The 18,327-nt window shown below is 39.6% G+C and overlaps 1 protein-coding gene across 1 annotated transcript in view; it reads right to left on the bottom strand.

Moving 5' to 3' along the window:
- HDAC9 (histone deacetylase 9) overlaps positions 1–18,327 on the bottom strand; it is a 704,858-nt gene that overhangs the window by 337,319 nt on the left and 349,212 nt on the right. The window contains exon 4 of the mRNA XM_073333773.2: positions 17,556–17,618. Coding sequence (XP_073189874.1) covers positions 17,556–17,618 — 63 coding nt within the window. The remainder of the gene's footprint in view (positions 1–17,555; positions 17,619–18,327) is intronic.

The raw sequence follows: 18,327 nt of genomic DNA on the forward strand, positions 1-18,327 counted from the left end.
CCCCCCTCAATTCTGCAACTCTTCTCCCTATGTTACTCCACTTAATCCTGATCTCTTGGTGAATACCTGCGGTGATGGTTTTTCAGCTTCCTCCCTTGGCTGGTTATCTATGTCACTGCTCTCAATTGCTCTTACTGTTATGAAAAAGTTCTTGCATCTTTCATCAGCTAAAATTCCCCATCCCCTCTGTTTCAGGCCATCATTTCTTGTTTCACCACCGTCTGAGAACAAATAATTCCCTCCCTTCATTTATATTGTTACCTTGAAGTTATTTATAGCTTGTGCCCAGGGCCTCCTGAGTTTTCTCCTTTATAGGCTATAAATATAGCTCCCTTAATCCCGCTTCATATGTTTTATCCTCCCAACTTTGCATCAGTTTTGTTACTCTTCTTTATGTTTCTCTAGCTTTTAAACTGTTGAGACTCAAGCTCTGCATTTGTGCAGTGACATAATTACCTCACTAGTTTTAAAAGCTATACCACTATAGTTTTGACCACTACAATTAAAATCAAAATACAGTTTCTGTTTTAACTACTTTCCCTTTTTCAGTTGCTCTTTCTAAAACAAATTGCTTTGAGGCTAAAATTTCCCATGTTTTGTTTCAATCCAGAGATTAATCTTGTAAAGTTTCAGCAAAATACATTCAACCATTTTTGAATTATGTATGTGTGCAAATTGAGAGAGAGAGATGCCCTTTCACCATATGTTCTCTCAAACTTTATCCCCCACATAACCCAACAGCTAAATCAATTTTGTTTAAACATGGCTTGTTTTGATCTTATTGACATTTACAGAACAATTCAAGTTTGAAGGAAACTGGTTCTGTAGTTCTGTAGTAATAAGCTTTGACTTTTTGCTATACATGTTTGTTATACAACTTTGGGGCATTTGAGGCAATGGATCAAAAAAATAGGTCTAAAGGAGACAGGAGCAGAGCCTCAGCTAGAAAAATTGTCATAGCTCCCTTGACTTCAACCTGCTTCCAAAAATGTATCTGGACTTTCAAAAAACCTTTCACAAGATCCATCACAAGAGGTTATTAAGGAAACTAAGGACTGGGCACCTGTTGACTTCTTTGGATCAGGCTTCACTTAGTCATAGGCTGAGAGTTAAAGTTTTATCTGGGATCAGAAACTATTTTAGAGTTTAAAAAAAAGAGAGTAAGAATAAACCATGGTAAAACATGGTACAAGGTAGACAGTGGCAAGCCACAAAGTTCTGCAACAGTATTATGCTTTAATATATTTATTAATGATGTCAAAAAATGGGAGGAGGAACAGTGATCTGGATAAAACTGTAAGTGAAAAAAATTATTTAGGATAGTCAACGGAAGACTGTGAGGAACTCTAGGGGTCCTAGCACAGCTATGTGATTGGGTAGCTCATTGGCAGATTAAATTCACTGTTGTCATGTGCAAGATACTTCCTATTGGGAGGCTGTGACTACCTGGGAAACGTTCAGTACAGTCTATGAATACTGTGTGAGATTATGAACTCTCTGTATGTATCTTTATCAACCTGCTATCCCCATTTTGAATGTTCTGCTCCTTTGCCTTCTCTGTTGGCCACAGGACTTCATGAAATTCCAAAGGCTAGTGGCAAAAGAATAGCAAAATACGGTCTTTGATATTAAGCGCTGTTCCTTTGAAATGGAATAGCTCTAAACAATAGACAAGCTCCCAACCAGGAGAACTGGATTGTCAGGGGAGAGTTCACGAAGTTCAAAGGTACCTGAGAAAGCTGATCAGGACATCCCTGACAGCGGGGGGCTAAAAGCAATAAAAGGGCAGGAACAAACTGGTCTTCTTCAGGGCCATTTTTCTCCTGCTCAAGAGGAGGGCAAAGCAACATAGCATATAGGATTCAAATGAGTCAGGGGACCCTGCCCACCCTCCGGAACACAGGCAGTCTCCTAATGGAAGGATGAGCTAGTGACAGGCATTGCATTTAGAATGTTTACTGTGTTCTACATTATCTGTACCTTCTGTGTGATGGAAGAGCAATGGTGCTAGAATCCTATGTAAAGTGTTTCTATCTCTGTGTGTTAAGTGTTTACATCTACCACATACTCCTTGAAGAGGTGACCAGAAGGTTCACACCTTTGAGTGGAGTTCTGGGACAGGATGTGCTTATGTTACAGGGATGTCTGAGGGGTCAGCACTGAGTCCAGGGGCTAAGCAGCTGGACAACAGGTTCCAATTCTCAGAATTCTCCGCTAGGCAGAGGATCCGTGACTCAAGAGTGAGCCCAGGGACCCTAAAATGGGGCCAGTGCCTGTGTTCCATTTTGGCTCTGGAGACTTAAAATACCTGGGGATCCAGCATCTGGGCCCCCTCACAGCAGTGACCAAAAGAGGGTGGTTGACTGGACCCAAAACAAAGGCATAATTTGAACTGCACCTTGCTGGGCTCTATATTACCTTTAAACAAGACCTGGGTGGCATTGTGGACAACTCAATGTAAACAGCAGGTCAATGTGCAGCAGCCAGAATTTGAAGAAAAAAACAAAACAAATTTGGGAAGTATAAAGAATGGTATAGAATACACTAGGAATAGAGCAGTTCCATGTATATCAATGGAGCATTTTTGCAAGGAATACTGTGTTCAGTTCTTGTCATCCCAACTCAAAAAAGACAGCAAAAATTTAAAAAAAGGCATAAATTGGATGAAAAAATTACCAGAGATATGGAAAAACTTCCAGATGAAGAAAGAGTGAAAAAAGTATAAATCTGATTCTCATTTACACAATACTGTGGCACTGTAAAGGGGCCTTAAACTGGGAATAAACATAAGAACAGTAAAAGGCCAATATGGCTGCATCAGGAGCTCTTTAATAACCTGGGAATCAAAAAGGAATCCTACCAAAAGTGGAAACAGGACAAATTGCTAAGAATAAATACAAAGAATAGCACAGGCATGTAGGGACAAAATCAAAAAGACTAAGGCACAAATGAGTTATACCACGCAAGGGATATAAAACACAATGAGAATTAGTTCTATAAATACATCAGGAGTATAAGGAAGTCGAAGGAAGTTGTTGGTCCACTACTTAGCAGGGAAGATATGCTAATTACAGATAACATAAAGAAGACTTGAGGTGTTTAATGCCTGTTTTGCTACAGCGTTTTCTAAAAACATTAATTGTGACCAGATGTTTAACACAATTAATATTAACAAGGAGGAAGGCGTACAAGACAGAATACGGAAAGAACAGGTTAAAGACTACTTAGATAAGTTAGATGTATTCGAGTCAGCAAGGCCTGACAAAATTCACCCTTGGTACTTCAGGAACCAGCTGAAGCAATCTCAGAACCATCAGTGAGTATCTTCAAGAACTCCTAGAGGATAAGTGAAATCCCAGAGGCCTGGGACAGGCCAACATAGTAGCCATCTTTAAAAAGGGAAACAAAAAGGACCCAGGGAATTACAGACCAGGAGCCTAACTTTGATACCTGGAAAGACACTGGAACAAATGATTAAACAATCAATTTGTAAGAGGATAAAAGAGTGACATGGATTTGTCAAGAACAAATTATGCCAAACCAACTTAATTTCCTTCTTTGACAGGATTAATGGCCTTCTGGATAGAGGTGATATTGTAGACGTAATAGATCTTGATTTTAGTTAACCTTTAGACACTGTCCCACATGACATTCTCATAAGCAAACTAGGGAAATGTGGTCTAGACGAACTTACTATAAAGTGGGTGTACAACTGGTTGAAAAATCATACTCAAAGGGTAGTTATTAATTGTTTGCTGTCAAAATAGGAAGATGTATCTAGTGGGGTCCTCCAGGGGCACGTCCTGGCTCCGGTACTATTCAATATTTTCATTAATGACTTGGGTAATGGAGTGGAGTATGCTTATAAAATTTGCAGATGGCACCAAGCTGGGACGGGTTGTAAGAAATTTGGAATTCAAAATGACCTTGATGAATTGGAGAATTAGTCTGAAATGAACAAGTAAAACAAGAAATTCAATAAAAATAAGTGCAAAATTCTACACTTAGGAAGGAAAAATGAAATGCACAAATCAAAATGAGGAATAATTAGAATAAATTAGGAAAAGCATCTGGGGGTTAGAGTGGATCACACATTGAATATAAGCCAACCATGTGCTGTGGTTGCAAAAAAGGCTATTCTGGAGTGTACTAATAGGAATATCAAATGTAAATGTGGGAGGTAACTATTCCTCTGTACTCAGCACTGGTGAGGCCCCAGCTGGAGTACTGTGTCCAGTTTTGGGCACCACACTTTAAAGAAGAGTGGGAGTAAAGAGGAAACTGAGCTCTTTCCTATAGCAGGATGAATTTTTGAGCATATCACTAAGTTTGTGTTTCAATTCTTCTCTCACCCAATTCCATAAGCAGGCAAAATGGTTATTGTTATTATTAGTTTTATATGTCTATGTTTCCCATTAGAGCTTTGGGAAAGCTAAGACAAAGAAGTGCATCTTGCATTTTGCCCTGACTGTGGTTATCCTCAGCTCGTGTGGAAGGGCGTTCCACCACAATGGGCCAGCCACCAAAAAGGCTTCATCTCCAGCGCTGACCAGTTTAACACACTCTGCTGAGAGTTTCGCAGGGATGAATATAATTGTCTTGGGAGGTCTTGGTAAAGGAAGAAGTGCGGTTAGTAAAGGTAGTTTAGGCACAATCGACTGACAGCCTTGAAAATCAAGATTTGGGCATTAAACTTGACCCAGTATTCAGCTCCAACAAATGGTGCACTACAGTAATATGGCCCTTTTGACTTGTGTTTGCTGATATGTGGGCTGCTGATGTAACCATCACTTCAGGGTCAATACAAAAGTAAGCTATTATTATAGTCTTTTCTTTTTACTGGGACATCCTGAAATTTAGCCTATGGACAATGAACGGTAATGGTGCCTCTTTAATCAGGACAGTATTAGCACACATTCCACTTAATGGGGAAGTGCTATGTAATTAAGTGGTGTTTAATACAGTGTTAATTAGGTGTGAAATACTAAGCTCTGGTCTTTTCATATACAAATTACCAATTAAATTTTGAGAGGTGCTTTTTCTAGGCACTCAGGGCTTGTCTACACTTGAAATGCTACAGCGCTATGACACTGTAGCACTTCAGTGTAGATACTAACTCCATAATCCACCTACCTAAGAGGCAGTAGCTAGGTCGATGGAAGAATTCTTCAATCAACCTAGCAGTGTCTACACTGGGGGTTAGGTCGGTTTAACTATGCTATTCCAGGGTTTTGATTTTTCACACCCGAGTGACATAGTTAAGCCAACTTAATTTTCTAGTGTAGACTAGACCTCAGTCAAGAGCAACCTTGGTCAAGGGCAGCAGAGTTCAGGTGACTCAGTGAGATCTTCCAAAGAGACCATTCCTCAAAGAGAAAGCAAGTTGTAAAGTCCTAGTTGAATACAAAGGAGTTTCTTAATACAAATCCTTCTTGGTTGAAGCGGACAAAATCTTAGACATAAATGTAGCCAGCAGATGATGGAGTTTCACAGCTGAGTAGAGTGTGTCTCTACTGTATACTGCCATCAATTTTGTTTCTCCTATAAAATAAAATAAAATGAAAAAAAACCCCAAACCCTGACTTCCAAATTGGGAAGCTAGACTGGGGAATGAGGTGGAATTTTTCTACCAAATTTGAAAAGAGTTGGCCGAGGATTGTTATGGAACCCTAAATAAATCACTTTGTAGCAAAAAAGGGGAAAAAAGGAGAAAGCAGAAAAGAAATAAATATTAAATTTACTGAACTCCTGCTACTGAAGTTTGGCATAGCAATAAAATGTAGTATATTATTTATTAATCTGTGTTTGTATAGCACCTAAGCACAATGGGGTCCTGGTCCATGATTGGAGCTCCTAGTTGCTATGGTAAAACAAATAAAAATAATTATCAGCACCACCACCACCCCTCGAAGGAAACAAATTAGGCCAAACTCCTTGAGATCCTTATGAAGGAAGCTTTTCATAGAGTCATAGACTGTAAAGTCAGAAGGGACCACTGTGAATGTCTTGTCTGACTTCCCATATAACACAGGCCATAGGACTTTTCTGAATTAATTCCTGTTTGAACTACACAATACCTTTTTAGAAAGATATCAAATTGTGATTTAAACATTGCCAGTAATGGAGAATCCATCACTGCTACAGACCTCAGAATATGTGCAAGTGGAGGGTGATGGGGGACAGAACAGTAGGTTTATGGCGCTTCCCCCTTCCTGTTGACCTACTGAAGCCTGCAGAATGGGAGAACTACCAAATAACCTTAGGAGAATCATTGGCCCCACTCACAAGCCTTAGCAAGCTTGTTTGAGCTCACCTAACCCTTGAGCCTTAGGCTACATCTGCACTGAACCAAGGATGTGATTTGCAGCCCATGTAGACGTACCCATAATAACTTTAATCTAGTTAGCTCAATAAAAAGAGCAGTCACGATGTGGCAGCACAGTCTGCACAAGCCTGCCTTACCCCCCAGGGTACATAACCACTTGTTCAGCCCACAATGAAGTGCATGCTGCTATGTCCTCACTTCTATTTTTAGAGAGCTAGCTAGATTAAAGTGAGCATGGGTACATCAATACAAGGTGCAAACCACACCCCTGACTACTGTGGTGTAGATGTGCCCCCCAGAGTCTCTTGCATTTCCATGAACCTTTGTAAGGTCAGTATCACTACCATTTATTCATCTGCAGTAAGAAGAAAACGAGTACTTGTGGCACCTTAGAGACTAACAAATTTATTTGAGCATAAGCTTTCGTGACCTACAGCTCACTTCATCGGATGCATTCAGTGGAATTCACTGAATGCATCCGATGAAGTGAGCTGTAGCTCACGAAAGCTTATGCTCAAATAAATTTGTTAATCTCTAAGGTGCCACAAGTACTCCTTTTCTTTTTGCGAATACAGACTAACATGGCTGCTACTCTGAAACCTGTCATCTGCAGTGTCACTCTATTAATCTTAGTTACAGTAGCTTTCCTTGTCTCCGTTTCCACTTTGCTCATGGTTTTTCTACTGTTGTCACTTGCAATTTCCTTGCTTCCTGCATAAAGTTTTCCGATTGCCTCAGTATTAGCCTTTATGTATTGAAATCAGCACAAAAATAGCAAATAGGTGCAAAATTCTAATTGGCCAAAAAGATGAAGGGGAGGAGAAATGAGTGTAAGTGTTCTGGTCTAATTCTATGTCCCCACAAACCTATGCAGAATCTGCTCTGTAAGTGCTCTATGAATGCCAAGGTGCATTCCAAGAAGGAGCCTAGGGATGTATCCCACACATTGTGACACACGTAACGTGCCCATAGTCCTATGCACCCCACACTAGACGGGTAACTAAGGGCTTGTCTAGATGAACAAATAGGTTCATGGTAAGCTGGGGTATAAATCATCTACTCTTGTTTCAAAACAGAGTAGATCAAACCACATTACGGAACTTTTAGTGCATGGTAGTAGGGACCACTCGTACAGTTAGTGTCCACATACTTACGCGAAGTAGATTTACATCCCAGCTTGCTGCGCACTAACTGTTCATGTAGATAAGCCGGTGTTGTTCTGCCAAAACACTATATGTGGTAGGGAGAAGGATGCCTGAATATTGGCTCAGAACTAATTGCTTTTGTGCCTTAATGTACAACTGTTTGGGAGAAAATCAACGTGTGTCTGAATTTGGCCCTTACAACTTTTGCTTATTTCATAATGTTCTCATTTTTTCCGTGTGTTCTTCATTATTTTCCTTTTTTTGTATAGATCCTCTATTCTTTCAGTTAAACGTGGCTATTTCAGAATAGTTTTCCCCTTCCTTATTTTAGGTACACTTTCCTAGCTGGCTAATGTGTATTTCAATCTCCCTTTTCCACTTCCTATGCAATTCCCTTTCATTTTCAGTTCTTTCACCAATCTCCCTGGCAGCAACATTTAACATTTTCTGGAGGTGCACCTACAATGTTAACCTTTTTGCTCCAAGTACTATGTTTCTTAACCTCTCTCATCCTTTTCCAACCACTTTCCATCTGGGGTCTTAATCTATCATACTACCTGAAGAAATATACATGAGAGCTAAATATTATTACTGAGGCTGAAATTATTTCAATGGAAACTATTCTTAATCTTTAAAAATGTACATTGTTGTCTTTCTCTGAAAAAAAGTCATTGGATGGCAAATGTCTTAAAGAAACAATGACACGAAAGAATGGCATAAACCCTTAAGGAAAATATACTATACACCTGTCCTGCTACTTTTATTAATAAAGACATATACTGGCAATCTTTTCTTTCTACCTCATACATTTTTTCTTGTGCGTCAAGATATTAAATCTCTCTGACATTAAATTATTCATCTCAGAATAAACTCCCCAAAAGCCTGTGTTTAAATGTATTTAATCTTTTTTGTTGTTGTTGTAATTCATACATTTTCCGCATGCATTTTAAACAGTTTCAAGGTCATTTCTAACCGATTCAAATTTGACTGTCAAAAACAACAGTCTAGAAGATTGGGATTGGTTGTTTAGATTCTTTTAGACCCATGAAAATATAATGTTGATCCAGTTCAAGGAAAAAGCCATGCCTTTCAAAATGACTGGTGAACTAAGGATCACACAGGTGGATTAAGAGGACTAAAAAAATATTCTCAGTAGACAGTGGAGTTATGAAGGACTAAGTAATAAAGTCAATTGCTAACATATTTACTGTGGTTGCATGCAGAAGAAGCACAAACCAAACACAGTTACTGCATAACATTTGGCATTTAGAGGCTATATTCCCTCATCCCTGCAGTATTGTTACTGCTCAACACCAACAGGGCGATGGCCTCGGGCACAAAGAAAGAAAAAGGAAACTTGGATTAAGAACAGAACAAATGGGGGAAATTATTAAATTAACATTAAGCTTTCTCATTATTCCATTCCAGGCTGCACATAAATTGAATAGCTATCATTCCTCCCTGGGGTATGCATACCTCCAGCTGCACGCACCCTGGGAGAGAACAATAACCTTTGATTGTAAAAACATGATTTTGAAAATTGGCATTTTGAAAGAATTCATTTTGTGCTCGGTCTTGTCTCATTTTGATTATACTCAGTCTCAATACCAGAAGGAATGTGCTATCATTAGAATGAACCATCCTGCATTTCAAGCACCCTCATCAACAAAGGGCCTGAATTCTTGAAGCTCTTGTCATGTTTATACGCTTCCCGAAGCAGTAAGTGGTTTATAATCGGGAGACAAAAACAACTAAAGCAGATGTATCAGCTATGTTCAGATGATAATGCCAAAGTAGCCTTAAAGTAGTGTACAAAACTGTATATCTGACAAAAACAAACTCTTGCTTATCCTATATTATATGAGTTAAGCATTAATGCAGCGCTGCCACATCATATCATGGATGCTGCCATTTTTTCAAGTATTTTTAAACACTTGCATTCCAAAGTGGATATAACCCAGGGACATTTTGTTTAGTCAGGAATGTGCACAGAGGTCACAATAAGCTGTTTAATTTGGGGGGAAAGTTTGTTAGACTGTTATGATATTACTGCAGTATATTTCACCAGCTCCCTGAGCAACACGTACCTATAGATCTGTCACATTATCTTCATTCTTTCTTCTTACATTGCCTACTAAAGCTACACTGAGCCTACTACTGCCCTTCATTTCACCTGTGCAACCACACTAACTTCAGTAGGGTTCTGTGGGTGTAAGCAAGTGGAGAATTTAGCCCATCATAGTTATGACCTATAGCTCTCTATGTAGGATTTGAAGCTGTACAGGTAATCATGTATGTTTTAGGGGCAGTCGGAAGGGGTTTGCTAAAATGTGTCAAAGAACTGAAGTTGCTGATTGTGTCTTTGCATAGAGAATTACAATGCACATTGGCATGTAGATGAATTGAAGATGTTTCTATTGTGGTTAATGAGTTTTCACTAGAAGGGTCGAAGCTGGAGGAGCTGTATATGTGTGACATGTTCGCACTGAACACGGAGCTTGACAGTGCTTGCCCCTAAAAATAGAACCTGAATGACCCTTGTTGTCTTTGTCAACCGAAATCTTGTGATCCCTGTGACATGGTGTGTTAATCTGGACCACTTTCTCTGCCTGTGGAGAAGAGAGCGCTATCCTAAGGCATCTCTTTTTAGTTGAAGTAGTAGCGATAAAAGGGATGTTGCATCTGCTACAAGCACACATTTTAAACGATATCATCACCCCTTAGCAGGCTGTTATCATGTTGTTTTGGCAGCAGGAAGGAATCTGTGGTTTTTCTTGAATGTTGCTCTTCTTTATTTAAACTACTAGAAATAACCCAAAAATGACAGAATGCTCTGTCTATAAATAATCATTCCGGTGTAGAGTTATATTAGGAGGTAACTCAGATGGAATGATAACGCCTAGCAGGCTAATCTTAGACCTGTAATGCCACAAGATGAAAATAACTAGGCTAAGAATAACTGACCCATTGGAGTCAGCCTTCTGAAGAGATCCACAATATAGGGCATGTTAGATTTTCATAGATTTAACAATAATCTGTCATCTTCTTTCCTCAGAATGCTTTTGGGTTATTTTGTGTTTTTAATCAGAAGAAACAGTATTTTTACTCGGTTACCATGTAATGCCATCTGAAACCTCACATGGCAAATACACACACACACACAGAGATGTGTATTAATGTTTTATACTACATGGTCAGTCATTCTGCCTTCTCACAGCTTTTGCTTTCTCCACAAACACTGTGCAAGAGAAAGGGAAAGAATGGTTAATGCAGAAATGGAAGTTTGATTAAAGCTATGACAATGCAAATTGTATATTAAATGGGGCGAATTCTCTCCTTGCACTCAGTGCATGAAATCAATGGGTTCATACACAGGTATAAATTATGACAGAATTTGGTTCATACTATCTGCTTTTAAGTGCAATACATACCAATCTATGGAGTAGAGCTGAAGATTTTAATACATGTGGCTAAAATAATATAACGAAAAAACCAGAAAGAGTTTAAGTCCTCCCCTACTGAAAGTTATCATGCACTGTACGCTACAGAGTTGTTGTTGGTATCAGAGAGTACCTGCAATTCAGTCAAGGAGCAGCTGCAGTACTTTCAATGCCAAGCATTCGGAAATCAAGAGACTGGCTTAAAAGTTTTTTTAAAATATTACATATTGGATTGTTTTTATCTGAATCTGGCGGGGGGAGGGGGTTGTGCCTTTAAGGGTTTGTATTTTCACACTTTTCTCCATAACCGTGAGAACTAGAAATTTAAGGAAAGCTGAGATTTTCACATAATCTCAGGTATCCAGGAGCTAAGGCTTTAAGAAAAATATCAAATATCGCAAGACACATGATGGAATGAGAATTGGCCAAATCCATGCCCTCTTTTAGGAAAGGTAAAGTCCAAAAACAGTGTCGCTCAGAACAGGGCCAATCTAGCAGGTGCTTTCTGTTCCCCTTGGCTGTTCACACAGCTCATTGTAGTATCAATGTCCAGTCTTGCAGCCCTAGAGCAAGCAAAACTTCCACTGAAGTCAATGGAGTTTTCACTGCATGAGGACTGCAGTATCCACAGTACTTTGGCTCTTCTAATTCCATTAAAGGTGATGGCAAGCCTCAGAATTTAAACAGCCGTAACACTGAATAGATCCTATTTTCTCCCTTTGAGTCTGTGGGACAGAAATGGATTCCCTTGGCAGCAAAATTCTGGATGCTTTAAAGAGTTTATGGGTTTCATATCTACAGCAGCAAAATATTCTCTGCTTCTTGGAACATGCTTAATGCTCAGCTTTTCTGCTTATCCTCTTTCCAGAGCTCTAGAGAGAGCCAAAAAGCACAAGTTCAGGGAAACATCAAGCGTTCTCTGTCACAATAGTGTTTTAACAGCCACAGTGCCATTGCCTCAAGATCACAAGATCCATACAGCCCCTTACCAATATAAAATGCTATATGGTATCTAACTGAAATGGACAAATAATTCAAGTTTTCCATGAATATTAGAGATGGGGTTCTCAACCTTTTCCTTTCTGAGCCTCCGCCCCCCCACCCCCAACATGCTATAAAAACTCCCCGGCCCACCTGTGCCATAACAACTGTTTTGCTGCATATAAAAGCCAGGGTCAGTGTTAGGGGATAGCAAGCAGGGCAACTGCCTGGGGCCCAACACCACAGGACCCCCACAAAGCTACATTTCTCAAGCTTCAGTCCCAGATGGCGGGGCTCAGGGCCCCAGGCTTCAGCCCCGTGTGGTGGGGCTTCGGGTTCCTGCCCTGTGTCCCAGCAAATGTAATGTTGGCCCTGCTTCGTGGACCCCCTGAAACCTGCTTGCAGCCCCCCTGGGGGCCCCAGACCTCTGGTTGAGAACCATTGTATTAGAGCAAATCTTCAAATGAATTGGATTCAGCCATCCTTATGATCATTTTGCATTCACCATGCAAGAACATATGAGCAACTGAGTTTTCTTGGCCTTAGGAAGTGGATTTCAAAGTCACACATGCTAGTATTTGCAGTTGACCATTCACATACTTATCTAACCACAGAACAGAAACAACAATGATTAGGGGACTGGAACACATGAGTTATGAGGAGAGGCTGAGGGAGCTGGGATTGTTTAGCCTGCAGAAGAGAAGAATGAGGGGGGATTTGATAGCTGCTTTCAACTACCTGAAAGGGGGTTCCAAAGAGGATGGCTCTAGACTGTTCTCAATGGTAGCAGATGACAGAACGAGGAGTAATGGTCTCAAGTTGCAGTGGGGGAGGTTTAGATTGGATATTAGGAAAAACTTTTTCACTAAGAGGGTGGTGAAACATTGGAATGCGTTACCTAGGGAGGTGGTAGAATCTCCTTCCTTAGAGGTTTTTAAGGTCAGGCTTGACAAAGCCCTGGCTGGGATGATTTAACTGGGAATTGGTCCTGCTTTGAGCAGGGGGTTGGACTAGATGACCTTCTGGGGTCCCTTCCAACCCTGATATTCTATGATTCTATGAACAAACATGATTTATTCCACCACTCACCTCTAAGCAATGCAACTTGAATTTCTTGATCAAACCACAGAATAAAATATTTGAAAATACATGCACTGACTAGATTTCAGGAAATTGCAAATCTTTTGGAAGCAGATAGAGAGGCTACGTTAATCAAATACGTCATTCTGAATTATTTTACTTCACGGGGAACATCCTTGTGAGCCTGATAAGTAAGAATTATTTTCCTGATTTTACGGGAAAAACTGAGATGTACCAAGTTATGTAACTTGCCCAGGGCCAGCAAGTCAACAGCACATTTAGGCTTAGAACTCAAGCTCTTTCTTGAGCTTTGACCAGGCTTGTAAGCACAACACAACAGTATAGGATCAGAAGAGAAGAATTCTTTATCCAAATACAAATGCAGGTAGAGTGCAGGGAGGAAGAATGCAGGAATCCATGTTGGAATATGGCCAGGAAAGCAGGACCAACATCCCTACCCTTCTTAAAAAATGGCAAGGAATATTTAATGAATAAAAGGATTCATGATCTTGGGTTTACTTCTCAAAGCCATGTATCCTCAGTTCTCACAGCATGGTAAATCTACGTCTCCCCTCTACACAAAGGCCAAATTCATCACTGGTTAAGCTCCATTTAATCCAATTATTATTGTTCAGTGCAAATTTTTGCCCTGCTCTAAAAAAGCTTAGTAGTATTAAACATCAATTATTATTGTTCTGGGCAAATTATTTGCCTTGCTCTGTTAAGCTTACTGGCCTTTCACTAGAGATCAGCTTGACCCAACACACTTTCCCCATTTTCAGTGGGGAAATTAACAAGACAAAGTATTTTTTCCTTAGAGAGAAAGAGAGAAGTTCACTTTCTTTTGTCTAAAATACATAGTTGATACCATAATTTTAATCAGTATTGTCTTGTTAAAGAAACCTGCCGAGTACGTGGTAGTGCATTTCAGAGCAAATAATACCATACATTAACATATAGTACAGTCTTTTTCAAGATCGCTGATATTCTTATTGTCTGACATAGGGTGTAGGTGTTTGTAATTATATACCTTCTTGATTTGGTGCCTATCTGGATTGTCCCATTCATGATTATACTTTGATTGGTACTTATCCAGATCATCCCATTCATAAGGTGATTTACAAGCTGAGATGGAGGCAGGCAGGCAAAGCAGTAATTAAGGGAATACCAGAAGTGCTGTTTCACATGACAGGAGTATTTCATATGCCTGGTATTCTTAGAAATTCCTCAGAGAGTTTGGTTTGCGAATACATATCAGATGCCCATTGGAAGTGTCTCCTTTGGGGTTGACTCCATCTATCTTAAAAATAGAGCTGAGGAATGCATGCACAGTGAATCTGGAGATTTGCAAATCTAAAAATCCATTAACTGAGTGCTAAATTTGTGCTAATTCCTAGATTTCTGAAGGATTAAGGGTGCACAGTGTAAATATTTAGAGGTCTAGTCTCTTATGATAAATATTCATAGCGCATTAATAGGAATGGAAGTTACACGTCTACATGAGAAAACAGACCACTAAGCTATTAGTGTACACACACAAAAAACCACTACAATTAGCTGACAATTTAGCCACCCTGTCTAACAAAGCCATATAGCACCCTAGCAGCCTTAGAGGAGCAACTCCTCTCTCCTATAAGCAGTAGAGCAGGTTCTGCTGACACAGATGTCTTTCACAAATTTCAGAAATGTGGGGGGTAGGGGTGTTTTCATTTTAAATCACATTAAGGTACAGCAGCATCTCATTTATTATTTGTTGCATAACAGTGTGATAAAATATTATAGAACAAACGGGAGGCACCTTTCCAGTTCAGAAATATATGGATCCTTAGTGTTTTATTAGATTTCATCGATTGATGTGACATTTTTCATAAGTTCTGTAAAACATGAGCCAACATATAACACTGGACCCTCTAGTCACACATGTGATGGATTAAACTGCAGACTATGTAAATTGTTAACTAGTTGTATTTTATTTGTGTATTTTAAAGGTCAGCATAAATACTGAAAAATGTTTTTTGTTTTAAACAAAGTAACTTTTAAACTGTTTAAAGCCTTCAACTGGAAGACAGTCTTTTGTCTCCCAATTAAGAAAGGAAGCCATTAAAACATTATCTATTGATTTAGAAGAAGTTTTATGTGTTACATGGATCTAACAATACCAGATAAAAGACAGATGTTATCTGACATTCTTGTCTCCAAGGAAGGAAAATAGAGCTATAATCTCACAGAAAAGTACCAGCTTTTCTTGGGTTCCAAATCAGATAACTGCTGTTATTCAAATGGCACTGACTGGTAGTTCAAGGAAGCACAGGGTTATGCACTAACTTTCCACCTCTGTAAAACTGTGTTCAAAATTGGCTTTTTTGCAAATGAAAACGAAAAGAGTGGTCCTAGTCCGATCTCTGGGTTATGTCGGTGCCTATTACAAAACCACCATACACCTATTAATCTGTGCACAGTAGGCCAGTGATTATAACAACAGGTCTATGCTTAGGTGGCTTGGCAGAGTTGTGAGAAAGCTTGAAAGAAATTTCGGAGCTTAGCCTCAGTCTGAGCCGTGGCTTAAACCTTTACACTTATGAACAAATTTACCCCCAGATTTTTTTTTAAACAAGGAACCTGGCACGAGTGGTACAAAACCTATTCCCAAAACACAAAGAAACAGCTTTGGAAATTCTTGAAGAGGAGACCAAAAACTGAGTCACAATGGGAGGGGAAAAAAGCTTTACAACAGAGAAAACAGACAATACTAAGCAGTACTGGTCAAAAGTTCCCTCTCCCATACCATTATCTCCAGGCTTGAGATTGCATTTAAGCACTTCTTCAGTCTTTCATCACTTCTCTCAATGTATAATTATTCCTAGGTGGCCTGGGTTTTCTGCAACGGAAATTATTTACTGTGCTGTTAAGACATGTATATGCCTTGGCTGAATCATAGAATCATAGAATCATAGAATATCAGGGTTGGAAGGGACCCCAGAAGGTCATCTAGTCCAACCCCCTGCTCAAAGCAGGACCAATTCCCAGTTAAATCATCCCAGCCAGGGCTTTGTCAAGCCTGACCTTAAAAACCTCTAAGGAAGGAGATTCTACCACCTCCCTAGGTAACGCATTCCAGTGTTTCACCACCCTCTTAGTGAAAAAGTTTTTCCTAATATCCAATCTAAACCTCCCCCACTGCAACTTGAGGCAGGCAGGCATTCCCAGTTGACAAAAGAAAAGGCAGGCATTCCCAGTTGACAAACTCTCACAACATTACAATTTATTTTAATATCTGAAACCAATATTCTGCTTCTCAGTTCCACCCCAGTATGAAACAAATACAACTCTCAGCTTATCCCTGTCCACAAAACAGGAAAGGAAGTAGATATCAAATATATATACTAATCATAGAAGGTTCAACAGGTGGACCAAGGATATGACCATTAGAACAGGCATGTTGCGAACCAGCAAAAGGGTTTTTTCAGACATGCTCACACTTCGGAAAGTGGGAAGCACTGCCAAGTTTTGTGACTGTTTCGGGGGGTTAACTAAGATTGAAGTCTATGTGAGCAATTCACAGCAAATTTCACATGCAGGTCTTATGCAAAGCCAACTTTACAACTACTGTAATAAAGGAGAACCAGAAACAAGGAGTTGAAAGTGCATAAAGCAGATAACATTGTGTCCCCAAACATAATGAAGTTAAGCACTGTAAAACCAAAGCCAGAACCTCACAGTGTTAACCAGAGAGAGACCAAATTTGACTTGCACTCTGGGTTATTTTACTAAGTTATCTTGTTAAACTCTTGCAACGTAATTCAGTTTCAGTGCATCATTTGCAAGGTCTAAAACACAGATACTACAGAAACTAGAAAATACAAGGTCTTCAAAACTGTGAGATAATATCTGTTATTCTGTAACTGCAGCTTTAAAACACCTGCTTTAAAAACACATCCAACTTACATTTTCAGTGAGTCATCACATCTGACTGGCACTGCCAAGGTTCCCAAATATGTTTAAAGGTACAAACAGGTTTAAAGTAAAGTAATATGTTTAAAGTTACGGGAGCCCTATGTAAGAAAGACACAGATTTACTTTAGAATAATCAAAAATGACAGCATTATGAAAACAGAAAAGGACTTTTACAGAAAACTCTGTCTGTAAATTGAGAAAAAGAAACTTACAAATTGACCTATTCCTGCTTACAAAATGATATATGAACAAAACTGACTAATATGAGTTATATGAATTGCAGCCTGCTGATACGGTCTTGTTTGATGGAGTCTCATTCTGACTGAGCCTGCAATCATTGCAAGCCCCATTTTGCCATCACAGAAAAAGAGAGAAAAAAACCCCGCACTGCATTTTACTTGCTAGTTTTCTTTCTGCTTGGAAGCAGCAGGCTTAAAAGAAAACCACAACAGCAGCAGCAAGTGTTCACATAATATTGTTGTAGAGATAATCATTTAATAAAAAGCAGAATAAAAGAACTTGAAATAGAACCAACTCCTTAAAGCAGAAGTGCTTTACTGTGACAGTTTGTATTTCCTGAGAAAGTCATCCTCCAGACAGAGAAGCCTTAGTTATTGAACTGCCTCTTACCTGAGCTGATCATACTGTGCATTCTTTGCTGAGCAAAGAGCTGTTCACGTCCAGAAACTCCATCTGAGGAAAAACACGATTCGCTCTCGTAAATTGTCTGCAGCATATTCCAATCAGTCTGTACTTCAGCTACACGAAAGATTCATCACTGTATACAGGGGTGTCAGGAGCTACCCTCTCTAATCCTACCTCCTTCACGGGGGGGGGGGGGGTTGGAGAAATAATAGACTTTGGTAATTAACAATATTTAAGCATTTGAATAAATATCTATTTAAAAAACAAAAGAACAATCCATTTTTGCTCTGCCCCAGTCTGCTGCAAAATAATAAGGAGGACTCAGTGGACTATGCACCTCTGAGTTGGAATAGTTGTGTTCTGGAAGCCAACAGCAGGTGGATGAAGAAATGTATTTGTGCTTCAGGCTTTCTTGTGGGGTGGTGGTGGGGAGAATAAAGCCACTTTAAAAAATAAAACCAAATAAGCACCGTTTCCAGGGACTTCAGCCCCTAAGGGCTTAGTTTCAATTACCCTCAGCCTTGACAAGTGTTTCTGTCTCTGTGCCCTCCTCCTTTCTCTCTCTCCTCTCCGTCTCTCCTCTCTCTCTCTATCTCCCTTTCTCTGTGTCTCTGCAAAGTTGGCTGAAGCTAGTGATAACTCATTTGCATATGAATCAACAACAGTGTGGCCCACAGGCAACAGAAATAGAACAATGGCCAGCCTGAGCCAAAAATAGGTCAAGCATGGCCCAGTGATTGGAGCCTGCATTAATGCA

Source organism: Lepidochelys kempii, chromosome 2 (assembly GCF_965140285.1).
Source record: "Lepidochelys kempii isolate rLepKem1 chromosome 2, rLepKem1.hap1, whole genome shotgun sequence".
Lineage (NCBI taxonomy): Eukaryota > Metazoa > Chordata > Testudines > Cheloniidae > Lepidochelys > Lepidochelys kempii.